Source organism: Erpetoichthys calabaricus, chromosome 16 (assembly GCF_900747795.2).
Source record: "Erpetoichthys calabaricus chromosome 16, fErpCal1.3, whole genome shotgun sequence".
Classification (NCBI taxonomy): Eukaryota; Metazoa; Chordata; class Cladistia; order Polypteriformes; family Polypteridae; genus Erpetoichthys; species Erpetoichthys calabaricus.
In genome coordinates this window covers 53,384,730-53,408,230 of record NC_041409.2, presented here as the reverse complement: position 1 = coordinate 53,408,230, position 23,501 = coordinate 53,384,730, and the positions used below count along the sequence as shown (strand labels likewise).

General features: G+C 39.0%; 1 protein-coding gene across 1 annotated transcript in view; it reads right to left on the bottom strand.

Annotated features, from left to right (window-relative positions):
* Positions 1-129: 129 nt before the first annotated feature.
* Positions 130-23,501, bottom strand: part of eif2ak4 (eukaryotic translation initiation factor 2 alpha kinase 4) — a 172,740-nt gene continuing 149,368 nt past the window's right edge. The window contains exons 33-39 of the mRNA XM_028822333.2: positions 22,814-22,926; positions 16,902-16,960; positions 9,811-9,908; positions 8,192-8,251; positions 4,702-4,746; positions 1,504-1,622; positions 130-499 (exon numbers count right to left, since the gene is read on the bottom strand). Coding sequence (XP_028678166.1) covers positions 442-499; positions 1,504-1,622; positions 4,702-4,746; positions 8,192-8,251; positions 9,811-9,908; positions 16,902-16,960; positions 22,814-22,926 — 552 coding nt within the window. The 3' untranslated portion in view covers positions 130-441. The remainder of the gene's footprint in view (positions 500-1,503; positions 1,623-4,701; positions 4,747-8,191; positions 8,252-9,810; positions 9,909-16,901; positions 16,961-22,813; positions 22,927-23,501) is intronic.

Below are 23,501 nucleotides of genomic sequence, written 5' to 3'. Positions count from 1 at the left end.
CAGTTTTCTAAAGTAATGCGTGTAACCCACCATCACAACACCCCCATGCCTCGATTCTCAACCAGTTATCAGAAACATGTTCCATTCAAACAATTAATAAATAAATTTCCTATTAAATAATGACAAATGTTTGTTTTAAATGTATTTATTTAAAAAAAAACACTTCCTTCATCAGGACATCTTTGTCTCTCCTTCGAGAGATTAATGACTGGCATGAGTCATATAAAAATTTTACAGTAAGACTGATTTGTAACACTTACAGTATGTAAGAGCTCTTGCAGAAGGATGAGCACTCGGACCCTGGCCAGGCCTTAGTGCTCAACACTCACTTTACACTCCTTGAATTGTTTCGCATTGTCTTTACACTTTTACAGAACTTCTTAGAATGTTTCTAAAATGGGAGCAGAATCCCTAGTTTGCATAGCGGCCACGCAGAGGCCATTAGAAAAGGATCTTGTAGTAGTCTTCTCTGTAGCTGTATAACACCAGGACTGCCACTCTGTAGGGGACAAAAAGGGACAATAAGTGCAACGTCAACCTGCTGAAACATCTTCAGTGCTTCCACTGCTGTCCTGAAATACAAGGAGCCTAGGAGGCAGAAGACAGCCGGGATGAGGCCGTGTCCATGACTGAGGCTGTTATGACCTCGATCTGGACTACTGAACATCACAAGAACAAACGGTGCCATTGAATCTTCTGCGGCAACTCACGAAGCAGCGGAGATAAAGCAGATACCCAATCCAGACCTGCTGGCCTATCAAAGTCACCCGCCGCAGATATCATTGGGGTGTTAAAACGAGTCAAAGTGCAAATGTCAAACATACTGATTGTCAGCTTTATCTTTATAAAATGCCCATTAGGAATGTCACAAGAACAGACACTTGCACACTAAATCAGTGCCAAAGTTTGGTAAACGTAACAGTGCCAGCTCTTTTTAGAGAGTCGTTAGCACCGCATGAGAGTCCATACTGAACTTGTATGTGACTCCGCAAAGCAACAATAATATCAGCAAACATTACATACGAAAATGGCTCATGGTTGGTGATGAATGCAACACGGTGTGAACATTAGAAGTCATGTCTGGAAACGCTTGGCGTTCGAAGCAGGAGAATTTCAGTGTACGATTGCAGGAATTGTGCTTATTGCTATTATTTTAAAAAAGGCCAAACACACACTTTCATTATTGCCACTTTTTTGGACTTCCCTTTGTGATGTCGAGTATCACGAAATTTCACTGGTATTGGTGCGGAAGACAAAAATTCTGGTATTGTGACATCCCTAATGCCTTTCCAACCTAAACATTTTCTTTCAATTTAATGGATTTTAATAATAGCCAAAAAAAATTAACAGGTTGTGCCAAGACTTGAAATGTCAAAAAAAAAGGTCTATGGGCATAACAAAACCAGACTGCCTGGCATTTGGCACAGCAGGAGCATCATATTAATAATTCAACTATTAATCATAGAATTGGCAGAGGCAGACCTCCGCAGTCTGATGGCTTACCTCTTCACCATTTTGAAATCGTAAATTTCGTCACAAATGGTTTTTAAGTACCGTTGCTTTGGCAGTCGAGACAGCAGATGTTTAACACTTGCGTGGAATAACTGATCATCTCCATCAAACTGAAACACAGAGAGAGAGACGGACAGGTTAGCACTTGAAACACGCGCCACACGACTAACTACTTCACTGTTCTGTGTAATTGGCTCATAGGGACGGATGGGTGGGCTGCCTCTCAAGATGTCGGATGAAATGAACATCACAGCAGGCCTGGATGGCCTCCACTTTAGATGCAGGCTTCTTACAGAGCACAGTAGTTTATCTGCCAGTGCTGCTCCAACTTTACAGATACAAAGCGCACCACGTATCATTTACATCTCGTAAGAACAATTGGGGTCGAAACAGCAGTGGCGCCTGTGTGCCCTGAATCTGTGTAGCTCAGTGTGTGGCGCTCAGCCCACTTCTTCTAAAACGATCTCAGAAAAGGCTGGATGACTGACAACTGATTGGACACTAAGCCAGACCACCGCTCCCCTTTTCCCTTCCACGTCTCCTTGAGCTCTGAGGAGGGTGGTGTTTCTGTTGCCCCCAAAAACCCCCGTGGTACCCAAAGAACAACAAAAACACATGTATATAAAGATTAAAGCAACCTGCCGCCTTTCTGCAGTCAAACCCCTGCCAAGGCCCTCACTCGGCACAATGCAGTAAATACGATTCAGGGCTCCTTTATTGGTCACCAACACAGTTAGACACGACAAACGTGCAGTGAAGCATCCAGCTGCTTCACCATTTGCTCCAATTATGAAAAAGAGAGCAAAGAGAGAAGCAGAACTAAAAAGAACAGCTTAAATATAAAATAGTAATATACAGGGGGTAACATGCAGTGGAAACATAACATCATAGCACGTCAGGCATTAAATTATGACACACATACGCCTCTAGGGAATTTTAAATCTGTCAATCACTTTAACAAAAAGGCTGAACTTGCATAAGCTGCCCTCATTCCAGCTGTTCGTAAAAAACTTAATGATTTACTTCATGAAGTAGAAGTACATAATAAAGAAGAGTACTTGTGTTGTATTTGACATATAAAAATGTGTTTTGCAATTTAAATGATTGAAGTCTAAATATTTTTTATTGTAATAGAAATTTCTTATTTTGCACTCTCTGGTGGAGGTCCTCAGATGGCTAGATTAGAAATATCAAAAATAGCTGAGTATCCGGCATTGCCCAGTCTTTTTCTTATCAAAACAAATGAAACACTTAATTAAAATAGTGCAGTATACAAATAGCTAAAATAAAGTAATAAAGAACTAAACACTTTATCAAACACTTACCTTATGAAAACAGACAAATACAAACAAAAATGTTACTAAACTTGCAAGTCGCAACCGAAAAGCAGACTATCGCATTCACTGATAAACTGAAAATGTCACCAAGGTTTGTTCATGGCCGATTTTCATTTGTTCATTCATCAATCCATTTCAACGACCCACCCTACCCAGAAGGGGGTGGGTTACGGTTGATTTGACCCTACAGTATTTTTAGTCGACCAATGAGAAACGTGTACCAAGTTTCATGAAAATCACTCCGTTTGGAACATACACACACACACATTGACTGTATATATATATATATATATATATATATATATATATATATATATATATATATATACACATACAGTAATCCCTCCTCCATCGTGGGGGTTGCGTTCCAGAGCCACCCGCGAAATAAGAAAATCCGCGAAGTAGAAACCATATGTTTATATGGTTATTTTTATATTGTCATGTATATATGGTAATGGTATTACATTAATCAAGGGCTATTTTGTATATGATGGACAAAAAGATGAGGAGCCTACTGCTATTGATCATGTATATAATGTAGAAAAAGTTGAGGGGCTGAGTCACTAAACTGTCCAGGCTTGTCTTGGAGTGGAGGGCACTACATCTGCCTCTGCTCCTCTCACTCCCTTCTATTGAAGCAACACCTACACTCAGGGTTTACGGCGCACTTCCTAACCGCTGACCTTCACCAAACTCCCATTTCACACCTGGCTGCCTATATCTAACGTGATCCCGTCTCTTTTTTCCTGTCCAGGTCACTCCTTTTCTTCACTAAACTGTCCAGCCAATTTGTTAGTAGTGCTGTTTGCCTGTTGTGTCCGTCGTTTGTGTAAAGCCCCTTCTCAATGGGGCAGAGCACTTTACTAAATATCTACAAACAAAAACATATGGCACTTAATTTTCTCTTTTCTATAACACCATCGAAGTGCCTGCTGCTTTTTAAGATACCTGGCATGTCTAAATTGGCTGGTATCCACTCTGTACTTGCTTGTGGCGGAGACTCCCGGGATAGAACTTGGAAAGCGTGCCGTTACCAAATAAATGGCTACCTCAAGTTAATTTGTCCACTGCTTTTCTCATTTGCCCCATTTTGTTATTCAGTGAATTGGCCACATTGACTTCAGCACTGGCAGAAGACTTCTGAACATTAGAATTAGACCATTCAGCCCAATAAGCTCAACCATCCTGTTCACCTTGATGGTCCAAAATAACCTGAAGTTGAGATCTGAAGGTCCCTAAGGTTCTGCAGTCCAGCACAGCATGTGGTCACTTAGTCCATGCATCTGTGGCTCTCTTTGTGCGAAGAAGAACTGGCTAACCAGTTGTGCCCTGAAGACGTTTCTAACTGTGTCCCAGTGTTCTTTTTGCAGAGTTTACTTTAAAGTAACATCTGGGGTTTACAATCCCTTGCATAACTTTAAACTGTTCAGTCATGCTACCTCTTAATCTCCACTTGCCTAAACTGAGGGGTTCAGCTCCTCCATTGCCCCTCTTGGCTCAGACTTCTCAGTCCTGATCAGCCTGCTTGCTCTCCTCTGGACTTTCTCTGGTGCTGCTGTGTCTCTATTGTAATATGAAGACCCAAAGTGCACACAGTAACCCAGATGTGGCCTTCCTAGCATCCCCTCCCTTGACTTACACTTCACGGATCAAGGCGCTATACAACCCAACAGCCTGTTAGATTTCTTGATTGCCGCTGTACACTGCATGGATGTACAAAAATACAAATCCAACTATAGGGGATTGTGCACAAATTCAGCATTGTGGTAAACCGGGCGACTGTGTACACTTTTATCATATTGTTGAATTTAATCAATTTATACATTAGCTTTGAGCAAATTAGGTATCTTACCTCAAGAGAAAAGAAGTTTATTAACAATTCCTTTGGTAAATCAACCTGCAAAGTGACAACAGAGAGGTACTTAGTGAATCAGGTCCCGCACACATTTTCCCCTTTAATTAAGACACACATTTCACATTGAGGTGGACTGGTGGTTTTCTTCTGTAAAGTGAAGGGCACTGTATGACATGCATTATGTAAATGAAAGCCCGACTTAATGCCATGATGGTACTGTTGGCAGGGGTCAAACACAAACGCCTTGCCTGCACCAGGACACTACATGGCTGGGCACACAGACCCCTTTCATCAAAACCTCTGGAATGTGGAGTGAAGTGTAGTTCAGCTGCTCAGGATTTGCACTGTAAGTGAAGGTGCTCAGGTGTCACTTCTGTATCACGGTAAGACAGAGAGTCATAAAAGCTGTGCCATGCACAAGATCACATAACATTTAAAAGTAAGCAAGCAGCAATTCGATTGGCTGTTTGATCAGACGAGCGAGCCTCCATTCATCATTTCAGTCATTGAGTCCTCACTAAATGAGTCTACTTGGCTTGAAGATGCCAAAAACTGCTCTTCGGTTGATTTCTAAAATCCATAAAATACTCTTGCAATGGAAAAATGGCACAGACTGTGGAAACACTCATTCTTCAGCACATCATTCAGTGACTGTCATGATAACAATTAGATTCTGCATTTTGTTCGTTGCTGAGCTGTAATTTGTTCCGTAAACAAAGAAAGGAAAGCCAAGCTAAACACATTTAGTCAGGCAAAAATAGCCAAGTAGAACAGGCAGCTGATTGTCTTTCCTATTTAAAGAAACAGCGAATCAGCAGCTCAGAAACCAGGCAAAAACTTTCTTCCTTTTTGTCTGAAACATAAACCAGCCTTCAAGAGAAGTGGCAAATCACACAATTACAGCATGTTAAGTGACTTGGCGGCTCTCTGGGTTTCCTCTCTGTTCTGCCGTTATTTTATTCTTTCTTAGTTAAAAAAATAAAATTAATTGTGTGTAATGCAGCAGTAATGCTGTGAAGGTTATAAATGTAGGCTTGGGATTGAAAAAAGGCCTGAAAGTTACAAGGGTCTCGGTTCAAGCTCAGGCATGGACTGACCTGCAGCAGGTGCCCTTTATACACTCAAGTTATTTGGTGGGGATTTGGTGAAAATGTGCCAATTTGCTCCGTCAATTAAAACATTTTGGTTCCAAGTATCTGCCATAGAAAGCATCATTAGTGGTACAAATGGTTCTTGGCTGTGTTGTGCCCAGTGCTGTATAGAAATGCTCCGTGCACCCAAAAAAAAAAAAAATGGATTTTTTATTTTCAGTGGAAGTTGTTGTTGTTTTTTTTTTTTTATCAAAATCGGAATGAAAATAAGTGCAGAGATTGCTGTTGAACTCACTGCATCAGCATCCTTCAGGCAGCATGCTATTAGCTGTCACAAAAAAGGGTGAGCACGGCTGAAGGTTGGCATGCAGTCACTAAATTTGACAGGTCCCACAAAGCCATGTAAACTGATGTTGCCTGGCGATGCAATCAGAAACGGCAGTCGGCAAGTCTGATGTGCACCACAACTAGAAGTCACGTAATATGACTTTTGTTTTAAATGTGACTTGCCAAACTGGTTAATTGGCAAGAGATAAAGAGTACGGGTAAGGACTGCTACTTTTTTCTGATTTATACAGTATTAATGACATGGATTCTGGTGTAGCTAGGAGGCTTGTGAAATTTGTAGATGACAATAAAATTGGAGGAATGGCAGATCCTAAGGAAGCAGCAAAAACAGCTCAGAAAGACTTGTAGAAGCTTCAGAACTGGATGAACACTTGGAAAATGGAGTTTAATGTAGAAACGTGCAAAGTGCTTCATGTGGGCAATAGGAACATTAATTATAAATCCAAGATGGGAGACACTGAGCTGCAGGAAGCAGCGTTTGAAAAAGGATTTAGGGGTTTATGTTGACACGACTTTCTCATTGACTAAACCAGTGTTTCTCACCCTTTATGGCTTTGGGACCCAGTTTTACCTTTTTAACCAGTTCCGCACAAGGTGTTCTGTCGGCAGGACACCACCATATTTCAAAGTTGTTTGCATAAGTTGTAATAAGCCCACAAGTCAATCCAAAGCAGCAGTGGTACTTTTATATACCCTCCTTTCAAATAAACCATAAGCCTCCCTGTTTCCTGCTTTCTTTGTTTAGTACAGTATATAATGAGCATACGTATATGCTGAAGCTAGCAGTGCGTCTCAGCTGAGTGTACCTGCTTTGATCAGATATCCTTCCTGCACTGAGGCACACACAGTGAAGGGCTCACTACCATTAAATGATGCACGGCTCTCTGTGACTGGTCATGCAGACTGCACATTTATTTTAAAGCTAGGAAATAAATTGTGGATGCTGCAGCTCAACATTACACATCTTTATGCCCAAGCTTCTGTGAGAGTGTAAGGGGACTGTTTGGTTGATGCAAAACAAGACTTGAAGTTTGTACTAAGGAAATGCCCTCTTAATAAAAAAAAATAATAAAAGAAAATATTTGGTTGTGGAAGTTGTAGAAAAGTTACAAAATAAAAGTGATATAGAATATGAAGACCTTCACTCTCAGTCCTGAATTTATTGAGAGTGTATAGAATGTTATATGTTTTTAATAAATTCAATAAAAGATCAAAAACAAAAAGCATCTGAGAACACTGGGTTTGCGGAATGTGTTTGGTTAGTAATTACTGCTCAGTGTAACTTTATGGTGTTGCGGCGTTACGTGGGTTCAATTATCATACCTGGACTCTGCCTGCTGCACGTTCTCGCCATGTTAGTTACCTGAGCAGTGTGCTCTTCCAGTTTCAGCCTCTTAATGTATCGGTGAAGTACTGTTACACTACACCCACTTGCAGCTTCACACAGGGAAACCCACCCTCTCCACCATTTCAGTGTACCAGATTTTGACACGCTTACAAAAATGTGCTTTTGCGGTGTATATGTGTGTCATGTCAACGGCTGCCAGGAAGGCATTGCCCTCTGCCCTTTGTGGTAAATTCTTAGAATTTATTTCTTTGCTGTTCTTCGCACTCTACTACAACTGGAGTCCTCAAAATTAGATGAGCTTATAGCTCTCCTGCAAAATGTCTAGTAACATTTGTTCAAAGCATTTTCATTTCTAATTGCACTTTTCAGGAATTTGGCAAATAGGTTTCTTCCTTACCTCCCCAACATTTATAATTATCATAAAATGCAGGAGCATTTCAATATCCATGGTACAATTATTATACTAAGTAAATGAATAAACGCCAGAACGTTAGTAACAGATCTAAACAAGTGCCCTGTAATCAGAAATCGGCTCCTCAGTTTCCCCAGACTTTCTCAAGTAAACCTTTTTTTTTACTTATAAATGCCCCTGATATGATGAACGGCAGGCCAAAGCATTTTATGGGTACAGTACAGGACTTTAATTTCTCAACCAAATTATTTGACTTTATTTAAAAAAAAAAAAAAAAAAAGCACTCACCGCTAAAACTTCAATGTTGTTTTGTAAATGAGATGCCAGATTTTGCAGTCTGGATTGAATCTACAAGTAGAAGATAAACAAGAAAGCTTCAGATAAGCAGGCCATCAATTATGAAATCCTGTTCATCTAACACATCCCAGATATCAACATGTTAACAAGTGGGCATCCTCAATATGACACATTCATCTGCAGTAAGTACCTCATCTGTGTGGAGGTGGCCTAGCAGCAGAGCAGTGGGCTGATGGGCATCAGTCTGGAGTCAGCAGGACGTGTTTTGATAACACTATATTTTTCCTACCTATGTCATGATGTGCTTAACTACAAACTACTTGAAGAGGCTCCAAGGAGAAAGCAGTCATGCACAGTACACACCTGGTGGGACTTGGAGCTGGTCTCAGTGTCACACTTGACCAAACACATCCATGGTTTCTAATAGCAGTTCATGGATAATAATACAACATAGTTTATTTTTGTATACCCCAAAAGCACACAAGGAGTGCAGCAATGGGCCACATTTTTAGACAGCCCCCCAGCCTTGACTCTCTAAGAAGACAAGAAAAATCCTTGTAGGGGAAAAATGGAAGAAATCTTGGGAAAGGCCGTTCAAAGAAAGACCCCTTTCCAGGTAGGATGGGCATGCAGTGGGTGTCAAAAAAGGGAGTCAATACAATACGCAGAACAGAACACAAGTACTCCTCAATACAATACTATAGTGCAATAGAAACATTACAAGTACAGAGCAGAATTCAACAGTAGATGATATCACATAATAGGATTCCTATTTGTTCAGAGTCCTGGAGACCTCGTCCATCACGCTGCCTAAAATAAGAAAGCTTGTAATCAAGATGGATTAAATAAGTAGGAGAATCTTAAGTTATACTGAGAAATGTGGGTAAAGTTGTTATGACGGTGCTAGCACTGCCGTGTCAAAGCCCACAGACCTGGGTTCAGTTCCCTGCCCTATCTCAGTTATTGTTTTCTTCTCCCTCGATCTGTGAGGGTATTCTATTATAGCTCATAAATGTGCTGTTTGTGTTTAATAGGCAACAGAAAAATGTGATCATGTCCTGTTGTGGGCTAAGTACCCAGGCTTCTTCTGTCCTGCAGAATTAATTTATTAACTTAATTCTGTCCTACTCCTGCACCTGATGCTCCTGGGATAGGCCGGCTGAAAACGGTGTTAGTTAATGGCATGGCTGTATTAGAAATCCTGCAAAAAAGCTGTTGCTTTTCTTTTACATGCTACTGAGAGATTCTCACTTTTATTTCAAGACAGACCTAAACACAGTGTGATCAAGCTTCCTCCTTATTTGTTAAAATAAAACAGACTAGGACTTAGTGTTTGGTCTGCTCGACTCCAGTGTTGAAGGCCTCTGTACTCTGTAGCTTCAGTGTTCAGTTGCTTCCATGCTGTAATTCTCTTGTACACTTGTAGTTTATAAATGCACAGACTGAGATATCATTGTCACACTTTTTAGTTTATTTGCATCTAATCAAGTCTGACCCAGTCTCGGGCCAGGTGTAGACTGTATACATTTATTGAGCACCAGTCGGAGTGTTTTACAGCTCATGTCTATCAGGAGCAGCTCATGGGTTGTGAAGGAAATTAAAACAGTTACCTGAGTCTCATATCTTCGTCTTGTGCTAGCAGATACCTTCTCAGGAGGGATGACGTTAACATTGGGCAGTATATTACTCCCATGAGGCTCTGACAACCCTGGAGGAAATGCAGTTATAACCAAAAATCAGTTGCAAACATTTACTTATTTGGCTGATGCCTTCATCCAAGGTGACCTAACATTTATTATACAGTTGGTTACATTTCTTTTGGTTTTCCAATTGGAGCACAGGCAGGTCAAGTGACTTGCTCAGGGTCACAGAGTGTCAGTAAGAGGATTTGAACCCACAACCTAAAGTCCAAAGCCTTCACCACTACACCACAATGCCTACATAATGGGTAGAAGGCAAAAAGGCTCTCTGTAATATTTAAAGTACTAGGGTGTTGTACCGTGTTAACCATTATGAATATAGTGAAAAGTCAAGCAAAATGACACCTTTTATTGGCCAACTAAAAAGATTACATTATGCAAGCTTTCGAGGCAATTCAGGCCCCTTCTTCAGGCAAGATGTAACTGTAATATTTAAGCAATTCATGTCACCCACTGGTGGACAAAATGGTGACACATTGACAGTTACTGTGTAGTTTGAATGTAAGACACGTGAAGGGTAAAACCATGATTCAGAGTCTGGTTCTTGGCCTGGTCACTATCTGTATCCTGTCAGTGTGGGTTGACTCAGTGTGCTCTGCTTTCCTCCAACATCACCAAGATGCATATTAAGTCAACAAGAAACTTGAATGAGGGATGGCATGTGTGCATGAGAGTGCCCTGCTGTCTTGTCCATGGCTGGTTCCTGCCCGTTACCGGTTCATGCCTTACAAAAATTGTGCCTGACTATGACCCTATGAGGCATTTAGCTCAATGCATGAAAGATGTCTGCTGGTTTGTACACACATTTACAGCAGCACAGTACTGGCTGGCTTGTATTACTGCTTTCTCCAGTCCATATATAAAATTATTTTTTTTTGTTAATTAAAACAAAACTGTAACATTCAAAATAGACTAGGCAAATGCAAACAAGTTATTGTCACTGTAAGTAGTGTGGTGAAATTCTTTTCCATAAATGTTCTAAAGAGTCCCAGTTAACGATTCCATAAGTATTAATTCAATACATCTACGGTAAAGTGCAAGTGAAATGTGACTTGAGCCACTCTGACAAGACTAAGCTTATACAGACATGGAGAAGAATTAACAGCTAGGACCACTTAATAAAAAAAGTCGGAAGCTTAAGGTAAACAACTTGTCACATGATCAAACCAATGTCATCTTTGAGGTGAGGATGGAAGAAATCCTTTGTTAGACAGACAGACAGACAGACAGACAGACAGACAGACAGACAGACAGACAGACAGACAGACAGACAGACAGACAGATAGATAGATAGATAGATAGATAGATAGATAGATAGATAGATAGATAGATAGATAGATAGATAGATAGATAGATAGATAGATAGAAAGCACTATAAGGTGCAAGTGCTGATGCCAGACACGGTGCTGTTTTGCTAGAAGCAAAAAAGACAGGGAGAGAGGAATAGAGGTGGAAGTGGATTTTAGATCCAAGACAAGGGGGACAGATGGTGTAACTTTGAACTTAATGGGTCAGTTGCAGTGTACATGAGAGAGAACTGTAGTGGCTACAGATGAAGGCCAGACTACGCAGTTTGGTACTCAGAAAAGACGACCCTCATGGTCTAAGTGCTGTTGCAGTGGAACAAGATCAATACCAAGTTTAAATAATTCCGAGCTAGTCTCTTGTTTGTTTTGTAGTTCTCTTCGGTTTGCTCAGCAGGACATCTAATTGCCTTTTAATGGCGAGGCGCTGGCAATTAACGTCTCAACCTCTCACAATTAACGAGGTGCTGCTACGCATTCCTCTCAATTTAAGGAGACAGAGCACAGGGAAAAAGTATATCTTCACATAAACTTAATAAAAATAATTGTAATCTTTAAGCTACATTTGATTGCAATGAGTGTCGCTCTTGTTATTGTAAATGTTATTCACGATAAGTGCCTGAAAAGGCTGTGAAGTCTATGAAAAGTATATAGCAATTAAGGTAAACATTAGCAGAATCTTGTGGGAAGCTAAACTTTCTCTCTGCAGCTCAATGGTGGCTCTACCATCGGCGTCACCTGGGTGTACACCCTAATATATCTGAAAAAAGTAATGCAAGTGTTTCCCAAATTCAGGTCCACTTCCCACACTCACATGTCACTCCAGCCAAAAACTTTTTTTTTCCTTAATAATTATTTAAGTAAATATGTAAGTACCATTGATTAATTTTGTCAAACTATTAGGGGGGCCTAACATGACCGTAAGGTCACACTTATTTATATTTTGCTAGTTGTTATTTGGTGATGTTGCCTTTAGATTGCTTAATCCAAAGCAAACACTTTGAGTCACCTTCCACGTTTTCTTACAATATTTTGCTGGAATTCTAACTCCTGGAAGAAGTGGTGTAATTGAGTCAAGTTCATGGGTCTCCTTGCCCGGACCTGCTTCTTCAGGTCAACCCACAGATTTTCCATGGGATTCAGGTCAGGGCTTTGTGATGGCCACTCCAATACTGTCATATTGTTGTCTGCAAGCCACTTTGGAAGACCCGCTTGGGATTACTGTCCTGTTGGAAGACCCACCTGCACCCAAGCTTTAGCTTTCTAGCGGATGTCTTGAGGTGTTTCCTCAGAATCTCTAGATTATGCTCCTTCTTCATGATGCCAGCTACTTTCTGAAGTGCATCAGTCCCTTTACCATTAAAACATCTTCACAACTCTGATGCTGCCTTCCCTGTGCGTCACTATTAGTATGATGTTCTTTAGATCAAGGCTCCATACATGCTGGTGATCGTAATCGGCAAACAGTTCAAATTTTGTTTCATTTGAGCAGAGAATACGTTCCTCCAGAAGGCTACATCTTTGTCCTGGTAAGCAGCTGCACTCTGCACTTCATGTTGATTTTGAACTAATGACTTCATCCTCTGTGTCCACCTTTCAGGTCATGACGCTGACGTGCTCTTTTAATGGTGGGTGATGACACTTTTGTTCCTGATGCCTCCAACTCCTTCACCAGTTTCTTAGTTGTTATCTAGGAGTTACGTTGAACATTTAGAAAAAAACATCCCTGGGAGTCAATTTGTGCCTCCTTCCTGAATGATGTAAATTCTGTATGGTCCTAGATTTGTATATTTTAATACAATTGACTGTACAGTTGCACGGGCTACTTTGAACATTTTAGGGATGTTTCCTAAGGAGGAATTTGACTTGTGAATATTCATTGTTTTCCTGCTAAGTCTTGGCTCCGTTGTTTTGATCTTCCCTTTGACTTGATCAATGGCTTTTACCAGTAGGTCCTTATTTGCAGTCACAGGTTTCCTAACTAACTACTCATGTAAATTAGCAGCTCACAAACTGTCCAAAGTAAAGACATCAATTCCTGGAGTCATCTATGCTGTTTAAAAAGACAGTCAACTTGGTCTATTAAAACTTTTTACACAATGAAAATCTGACGTAGATTTTAAAAGCTCAAATAAATCTGTCTCTTAATCTTTATTTTAGAGGAAACCTCTAATGGAAATTATTTAGATACACTAATTGACCTAACATATGAATGGTTTGGTAATGTATGTACAGTTTGGGAATTTTGAGTTTAAGCATTTTTAGCCAAGGTGTTATGTAAACTTATGGTCTCAACTGCAAGTTGTAAATATCTGAAATGTATTGGGGAGGAAAAAGATCTGCCAAGCACTTAACTCCAGGAAAGCTCTGCAAGTGTCCTCAGCATCATTCTCATTGTTTTTATCTCCTTGCCTACACCTCCTAAGCCTCCATCCCATAAAGCTCCTCACACAGCTTCCACAAGGCTAGACCTTCAATAATAAAGAATCATTTATAGTAGTCACAGAGCAGCAGGGTGGCACTTGCTTGTTGCCTCAACCTCCTTTAAACTGAAAATCAAAGCTTTCCTTCCTTTTCCAAAAACACTTATTTTTGGGTTTCACTTTGACTTATAAGATCAGGGTACAGGACAATGTGTGTCCTTTTTTATATATATATATATATATATATATATATATATATATATATATATATATATATATAAACACAAACATTTTAAGTGGCTTGCTCAGGGAACACAAAGAGTCAAAGGTGGGAACTGAAGTGGCTGTGTGCCAGGTGCTATTAAGTCCAGTGCACTGGGCGTTAAACACACTGACTTTACACCTGGCATCTTAGCATCATATACTACAGAACAGATTACAAGGAGGAATCTTTGTGCTTTATTTTCTGTTTGTTTTTTCTCTCATAGGATAACCTCAAATAAGGCTGCTAGTACAGATGGTGTTGTCATTTTATTTGTTCTTTTTCTATCATGATTCAAGCACCTTCAATAGACTGATGTTACGTTGTTGCTTTTGAAAATTGTGTCTTGGTTTGAGTTTACTCAGGCACTTCATAACCCAAAACTCTGGAGAACGCAAGGTGTCCTTTAAAAGGTAGATGGCATCTCCTCTGCTGCTGAAGTCAACTGCTGTGTCAAAGGTGATTTCCAGGGGGTGAAAGCAGGATTTTTCAGTAGAGGATATTGTTGTTTGCCTTTGAGTGAAATGCGTGCAAGATAACATCAGGCACCCAGAATAACCCATTCATGAAGCATCACAAAGCTGTTTACTTTAATTATTCCAAAGTTTGATCTGATGTTTTTATAAGACTTTATTTCCTATGCTGTGGAATATTTTTGTATAAATGTAAACAAAGTTTTAAAAGATACCAACTACTTTAAATAAAAAGAACATATACTTATTTTTACAGTGGTGGGAACTATGGGGATATATTTTTTATTTTTAAATATATAAACATAAAAATACCAAGTGCCTCTCCCTGGATATTACATCTTAAAAATAGTGATGAATAAAGCTTTGAAGGGAGGCAGAGTGTCGAGGGAGTGGTGGGCTGTAAATGTTTTCTTCTTTTGTTTGTTACGTTTTATTAATTTTTTTAGTTGCATGTTATTTACATACTTAAGCATATTTGGTTACTATAATGTCATTTTTGGGGGTCATTCTACATACATGTAGTGTCGAGGGGCACGGTCACATGTTTGGCATGCATGTTAAAAAGGCTGAGCTGAATACTCTGCAATAGTCTGCACTTTGTTTAACCTCCTTAGTGTTACATTTTTTTTTCAAAAAAAATTGAAAAATTACATTTTCATTAAAGCTCATCTTTCTACTGTAAAATGTGCAAAACAATAAAAGTACAAAGTCAGAAATAATGATGATAATATGAACAGGACACTGCACATGTGCGACTGACACGAGTGTCACTTTTGGATTCCCAGACTCACTTTCGGTTTCACTGACCGTTTTAATTTCATAACTTAAGACACATTCACTTCATCATTGCTGCTGATGAGAGGCACTTCTTACGAGCTGCCATTATGAGGCTAGAAGACGTGTCTACACCGTTGCCCAAGATCACACTTCATGCTGTACTGCACATCTCATCCTGCCTGCCAGGCACAGTTCAAAAATGGTAATTTTTTGCAGAAATAAAACTGGTGTAACTGGTCACTATTGATCAAACACTGTATGCAGACATTAGAACAATGATCGTGACTGCCAGTTTCTCATATCAGCTAGGACACTGTGGGTTTTTACATTTCACATTAATACAGTTTTAAGTATTAAACACTGTAATGGTTACTGAATGATTCCTTATTATTTTTGAGCAGAGGCCTTTAGCCAAGCTGACTCAGCAGAGAATCAAAGTGTATTACATACATTTGAGTGATCATCGGATCAGCACAAAGTTGAAGCCAGTTAAGTGATGGCAGACCACGCAACGTTCAAGTAGACCACTACGGTTAGTGCCAAGGCTGGATAAAAGCTAGCAGATGAACAAGTGACAGGTGCTTGGCAGGTGATTGATTCAACAAGAGGGGAGAGGAAGAAGGGACTGAGGAGTCCAAACATTTCTTTGGCAAAGTTTGTTTTCAAGAACTTCTATGGTAGGCAGATTGGTCAGACTGCAGTTTTTCAAATTCACACCTCTCCTCAAAGGGACAAGGCACAAACCATAAGCACATAACACTTGCTGTGCTCTCTGTTCACTGTGGTGTTCTTCATTAGCATAGGCTTACCAACACAAGAAATATACCAAAATATCCAGGCCTTTGCCCCAAAGCTCTTCTTGATTCAGGACTGAACGCTACGACTTTCTCAAAGTGGCTTTAAACCCCCTACACTGCAGTTAGTTCTGGGTTACAGGTGGCTCTATTTTGCTTCAGAGCCTACAAGCTCAAACTCCTAATGGCTCCTAGTGTCCCTACATTCCTTCAGTTCCCTTTATAGCGTCAGGTCTTTTGGGAAGCTGTCATTTTGTTCTTTTAAAGGGACAATCCTAAGATGTGCCCCAGCTGAACTCATAATTGAATTTGTTAACCTGGCCTTTTCTTCCCAAGCTTATGACATCATGCTACCACCTTTTGGTCAGGAGATCTTGCCAGCCATCCAGATAGAGGTGGTTGTCTTGTATATGCTGTACTCTATGCTGAGCACACTTGAATCATTTTCATTATGTTGTGTTAATGGTGTTATTTTTATACAGCTCAAATGCAATTCAGAATTTTGATGTCCATTTAACCATCAAGCAGGGCACAACATTCATACACATAACCAAAATATGCCCTCAACACTGATACTGACAAAGAGTCTTTCATTAACAACAGAGTGGAGGGCCTGGAAGAATTGTGCAGTCAAGATCCTTTTAGCATCTTTGGGCTTTTGAATTCTTGTAATTTCACACTGAATCGGCAGAGCATGTTATGCAAACCATATAAATTGCTTCTGTGGTTCATCTTCCAACTTTCCCAGTCACAAAAGTCAAACTGACACCTTGATTTAGAGGCAGCCAACATGGAACACATATTGTAGACATTAAAATGTAACATCCGAGTTCCTAAAATGTCTGTCGTGATCATCTAAAAATCACAAACAGGCCACATCAGTGGAAAACATCCTTAGGCTAACAGAAATGGTATCACAAGTCAATGCAACCTTTCAATTGTGGTTTACCAGAGAACATTTCACTTACCAGAAGTCACAACAAGTGATCCTTTAGGGTTTTGAAGTGCAAAGCTTTCTGGGATTTCCCTGCAAAGACCAAAGAAATCACAAAGAACTTTAAATATATACATATTTTTAAATAAATTAGATTTGAGCACGGTAGACTCCTCATAATGTCTGGCCCATTTCAGCTTGTACATTCATTTATGCTCTGATCAGTATAGCCACAGTTTTGAAATTGCTGCCAGGACCTTTAATCAACTACAGATATTACTGGGAAAAGACTAGATAAGAGCACTGTGTAATGACAAATGAAAACTGTTTGCTGCAGGCCTTCAGAGACCAGAAGTTAGCCTGCCAAAGCCTTGGTCAGCTGGTCACTTATTGATCCAATTATGTCATCCCGTCATCTCTTAAATAAAATAGAGGCTGTCTTTTCACTTCAGCATAAGGACTGGGCAGTCTGTCACTGACTTCAACTACCCACGTCTGTAAACAAGTACTTCCTGTTTAGTCTAAAATGCACTTCCTCCTAGTTTCTAAAATCCTGAAGTAAACAGTGAGCAGTTGAAAAGCTGCTACTCTGTTTGCCAGCATGTCGCCTACCATTTCAAGCACAACACAAAATTAAATTTGTAAGGCAAATGAAAATTGATTGAAGGTTTACATTACTTGCTATGGATGCTGTCAAACACATTTTAAACTTCAGACTAGCTCAATATATTAATACAAAAAAGGACCTGTTGAATATCCTAACCCTGAAATAACCTTGTCAAATGGGATGAAAAATGTACTGAAATGAGGCTTTCTTTTTAGTTTGCCAATGAACATATTTGCTGTCAGTACTGCACATACATAACCAGGTTAGAACCAGGACACTTCACATACCCAGAATGCATATATGTGAACGGTACACAATCTCTCATGAGACTGCTTAATGGTTTTAATATAAAACAACAGCAAATCAGGGATCTCAGGTTCAAGAGAGAAATGGAACAAGTACAGAACCAAAACAATACTTTTAGAGCACTGGAGACGTTTTTAAAAAATGTTCTTAATATACGGTAACCAAAAAGCAGAGCAGTGCAGTAAGAAAATCTGTTTGTTTTCTAAATGGCGATACAAACCAACAATTAACCTCCTAGGTGTACACAATGTATGCGACGCGGACTCTGAATTCTATGCAATTACGGTTATTCAGATCAGACCTGGGTGATGATGATCTGAGTGTTTAGCCCAAATAACTCTCAATGGGAATATTCTGCAAAAAATCATGAACGTTTCTATTCATTCTGCCACTCTAACATAACTCATCAACATTCAAGAGTGGAGCAGCACTTCAACAAAAACACAATGGCATGTAAATGAGAAACTGTAAAGCCAGTTTAGAGCAAACTGACAATGAAACATTAGTTGAATCAAGCGATAGTGATGACAATGTAAACTAGTCCTGCTGTGGTAGCCTACAATAACACAAGGTGTGTGTCGATCGTGAGGAGCAAGAACTGACATTCTACTCTCTTATGCTCAAGCAACACAAAAAATATTTTAAGAAATGTGTGCAACGAAAGTCACTAATATTGTCCAGACTGCAACATCGGGCTGTGCATTGGTGACGGTCTCGAAACATGTCACATAAAGGATGTGTACTAAATCTGCATCACTACAGCAGTAGACACTGGATAGACATATCTTTCCTACTGTGATTATGTTGATGTTTTGGTACTTACATGTTTCTGTTACACATAGTAACATTTTTTATTGTTGTACTATTTTGACTCTGGGGCACATTTAATATTAAGGAGGCTACACATGAATAAAACACGGATTACTAAGTGATGTGCAACACACATACAAAAAAAAATTACTGCAGTACAGTGTGTCTGGAGTAACATGGTGCTAAAATTAATACAAAATACAAAGGGGTGGCAATAATGAAGAGAAGCAATCACATTGCATGACAGTTACAGTCAAAATATAGAACCTTTTTATTGAACAAATTTTGTAAACAACTTAAACTAAAATTTTGACAACATATTTTCAACCATCCAAAGAGGAATTTAGACTTAGTAAAATATCCAGAGGTGCTTGTCAAAAGTTGTATTGCACTGAACATGTCTTAGAAAAGGAATAAATAGTAAATATTTTTTGTAAACCAACTACACTTTCTGTTAATGTTAACAATCTCTGTCCACTGACACATTAAAGTGACTTTAAACAACTTTACCATCATTAAACTGCATAATATTTAAACTAATAAATAATAACAATAAAATAAATAATAGTGCAACTTCCAGTAGTAATACTATTACTTCAAGCCCAGGTGCATTACTCACCAAATAAAAATGAAATAAAACAAGTGCAACTTGGTGATGACATCTTTACCAACTGAACCATCATTAAGGCAAATTGCATTAATATGGACCTTGCTTCAAGCTAAGCTATATACATAAATAATAAAACTGCAACTTACATTTATCCTGCGGTGGGTTGGCACCCTGCCCAGGATTGGTTCCTGCCTTGTGCCCTGCAGACCCCCGTGACCCTGTGTTCGGATTCAGCGGGTTGGAAAATGGATGGATGGAACTTACATTTATAATGCTATTTGTGGTATAGCCCTGTGGAAGCGTATTAGGGCCACGGTGAAGAAAAAAAAAATACGGACACAGTGAAGGAAAAAAAAAAAAGTATATGTCTAGAATAAAGTCAACATGTTGACTTTATTCTCTACATTTCCACTTTAATCTCGATGTTTATGTTGTTTAAGGGGGGAAAACAAGCAATTCATACACTAGCAGGGTCAATATTGTATAACAAAACCCCACATCCTACATGACTTTGAAAGGAAACTGAAGCACACTGAGTAAACCCACCAGAAAAACATGCAAATTCAAGGCAGGGAACAACCGGGACCTCCTTGCTATGCAGCAGCAGTGCAATCTCCATGCCACCGTGACCCCTCATGATTAATACATGCTTTAATGCATTTCATCATGAAAATTATGTCAAGTATTTATCTTAGCATTCTAAATGTTCAGGGAGCAGGAATATCATGAAATTAATGTATTCTGTGTGGTGATTGCTGGCTGCGTCTCCTCGTAGTGCAAGAGGAAGTCAGTTTAAGAAGCACGTAGCGATTAACATGGCTCAGGGAACACTTAACACAAAGCATTTAATATGCTACATAACTTATGACGGGTTTGAAAAAATCTAGTAAATGAAATATTCATTTTAAGATGAAGTTTAGTTTACGATGTTCTACTTTAATGACGAATTACGAGAAAAAAGTCAACATGTCGACTTTATTCTCCTCATAAGCGTCGAGATTAAAGTGGAAATGTTGAGAATAAAGTCAGCATGTCGTCACACTATTACACAGTACCCAGGTACATTACACAGTATTGAAAAAAAATAAAACAAGTACAACTTGGCTTGCAGTATTATCCAGTAGTATAGAAACAGTATTCACACATCTGAACATAATGGTCCACATCCGACCTTTTAAAACCAAAGTATCTCCAGACAACAGACCTGGCTCCCTTTTTTGGCAAAAGTTCTTCTGTGTCATCATGTTCAACTTTATCGTCTGCTACAGCTTCAGTTTTGGAATGTTCTCTGTTTATTTTCACCGTTCAATACCTCCACTCACGCATGTACTCCGTTGCATGCGTGTTTAGTGGTCCAGCAGTGAAAAAGGTCCCCCCTTAAACAGTTTCCCGCTGTGCCACGTTCTGAATGTTGTTTAGGCTATTTAAATTGGTGTTGCGGTATAAGAAAAATCCATATCATAATAAAAATCAAAAAAAAGTTTTTTGGTATGAACCGGTATACCGCCCAGCACTACTATCTGCTGACAGTGTAGAGTTGTTTTTTATTTCAACATCTTGCTAGTCCTATTTATTTAGAGTTCTTGTGTAGACAAAGGGAAAAAGTCAAAATAGTCAGTAGAGCCTAAGAGTATACAATATGTATTGAATAGGTAAATAAAAAACTCTAACCTTCCAGGCCACTTATGAAGGTTGTTAAACCAGGTGCTTTATTGTATTCCCCTAACATAAATGCAAGGCTACAGTTAAGCATTAATGAGACAGCAGCTCTGTGCAGACCTGTCTTATAAGTAACTGATGAAATGTAAAACTACTGTGTGGCACACTCTCCCGTGCTCATGTGCAAACACCTACCCTGTAATGTGCCCAGTCTGTGATTAATACATGTAACTAGTACATTGTCAAAGGAAAGGCTTTAGCTCCTTGAAACTGTGTACTAAATAGAATATTTTTAAAAAGTTGTGAATGGTTGAAAAAAATAAGCTTAATAGTAAAGTACAGGGTAGTGAGAGTGAGGCATTCAGAGCTTCTATAGCTGTTATTACGTAATAGCCCAGCACAAATAAATGACTTCTATTGTTTTAATAAGATATGAGAGGAAACTTCAGGGATTGCTTTATAATTGGCACAAGCTGTGTCACCAGATGTTTTCCCACTGTTAGAAAGTATGCAGCATTACTGCTTTTATTAAAATGTGATCCATCAGAATGGATTTGGGCAGCCACAAACAACATCTCACATTCACAAGTGACGCTAGTATTGTCGTCTTTTTTTTTCCTTCAGCTGACTCTGGTTACTCTGTATGAGACGTTCACTCTTCAACTAGTATGAATGGCATTGTATATAGTTTGTACCTCCAAAGACACTACACTACAACAGGAGTGAGCACTGCAACACAATTTTGATTTGATTTTGGTTTGATATACTTCATAATCCCCAAAGGGATGTGCCGCTTCCTTATGTCATCTTAAACATATGGATATGAAATTAGTATTATGACATCTGAAAAAAAAAATACAACAGGCTCTAAAATTCTACTTGTTTTGCTCTGCATGAATCCAACTATATAACTAGAATGGCCAAACTGGAACTTGGAAACATTACAAAACTGACTGCCTCCCACAAATGAATCCAGACTTCAAGAAGTGTCAACTACAATGACAGTACTAAAGGATTACAGGGCTTCTGCTGTTAGCGGAGGAGTGTGCATATTAAGTTACCTATCTTGCATGGCTGGACTAACTGACGTCAATTTCAGGTGGTGAAACCCGGTCCTTGGAGGATGTGGCAGCTGCTGGTTTTGATTTTATTAATCTGGGATTAGTTTAGGAATACAAGTATGACTTGCACATAATTAACTATTTAGGAATACAAATAAATCTTGTAGATTTTTTTTCCGGGGTGTTTGGGGGAAATCAACAGAATTAGATTAATTTATCATTTAAGAAAACCAAAGCTGTGTCCATATTACAAGAAGTGTACCTTGCATGGGTCTGTCCAAGTATGTATTTTATAATCCACACTTAGGTGCTGTAAATCTGTTTATTCATAATATTCACCCCATGTATATGATTGCAGAATAGATTTGAATTTTGCACCCAGCATGAATCAAATTGGGCCCAATAAGCATTCTGTCTATTAAAAAATAAAAGAAACTGGATTTTCCTGGAACAAGAAATATGTTTGCAATCGCAGTTCATTTCTCACAGTGACGATGCACACATCTTGTTACTGTCCCCTGACACCTTAGACTCTCAAAGTGTCTGGCAAACTACAATAAACTATGTGCCTGTCTCATATCAAGTGTTTTATAATGCATAATGTAGGGGGCTAACTGTATAAAAGAAAACTTGCTTAGTCATAGTCTCTGGTAAACAACTGTTTCCTATTGATAATGCCATACCTGCTCAAAGTTAAGAAGCCTCATATAACCAATGTGGAGTCATGTGTGCTATAACATGCATACAATGGAATTGTTTAAATGATTGTTTTAACATTATCTGCTTATACAGGTTAAGGTTAAATTCACATAGTTTCTAAATATTCCAAGCTAAAATTGAAAAGGCCAAAGATTCTCCTAAATATGACTGAGCTTGCAAACGTCTTTACTTGCCTGACGTTTCTGTCTTCATGAACTCTGGCTCTAGACCTCTGGAACAGATGATCTACCAAATCAGATTCCAGTATACGTTTTTCTGACTGGCGATCTTTTTCAAAGCACTTAACCTAAGAAATAAACAAAAAAGAGCAAGTTAAACTTCTTTTGGTAACAAAGAAAATGCTTGTTAAAAGTACCTACTAAGCTCTACCTTCACATTAGTTCACTTCATACAATACGTTACAAGGTCTAGGCATAGTACAGAAACAGAAATCACTTGAAAATTTTCAAAATCAGATATTACTTTGAAAAGTTTTAATAATCTACTGATTTATTTATTTTTAAGTTTTTAAAATGACTTCTAGTTTACCAAAAAATACTGTCTCTCACACAGAACTTGTGAAGGACTGGAACTAACCAGGCTAAGACTGCTTTGACCAAACTGAGCCTGTACACCCCTCTGTACCACATTCTCAATGGAGATGGTGCGTATGGTATAAGAAATGTGAGGCGTGGACATCAGTGAGGTAAAATAGAGGAAACGCCTACTGACTAGTGCTGAATCGGTACTAAAATTTTGACTTTGGTATCAACACCAGCTTTTGAACCTCAGTACCGGTCAGAAAACTGTTACAAAGCTAATAATGGCTAATTACAAAAAAAACATGTTGTACTCCAGCCTCCCTTAGTGCATAGCACCGTC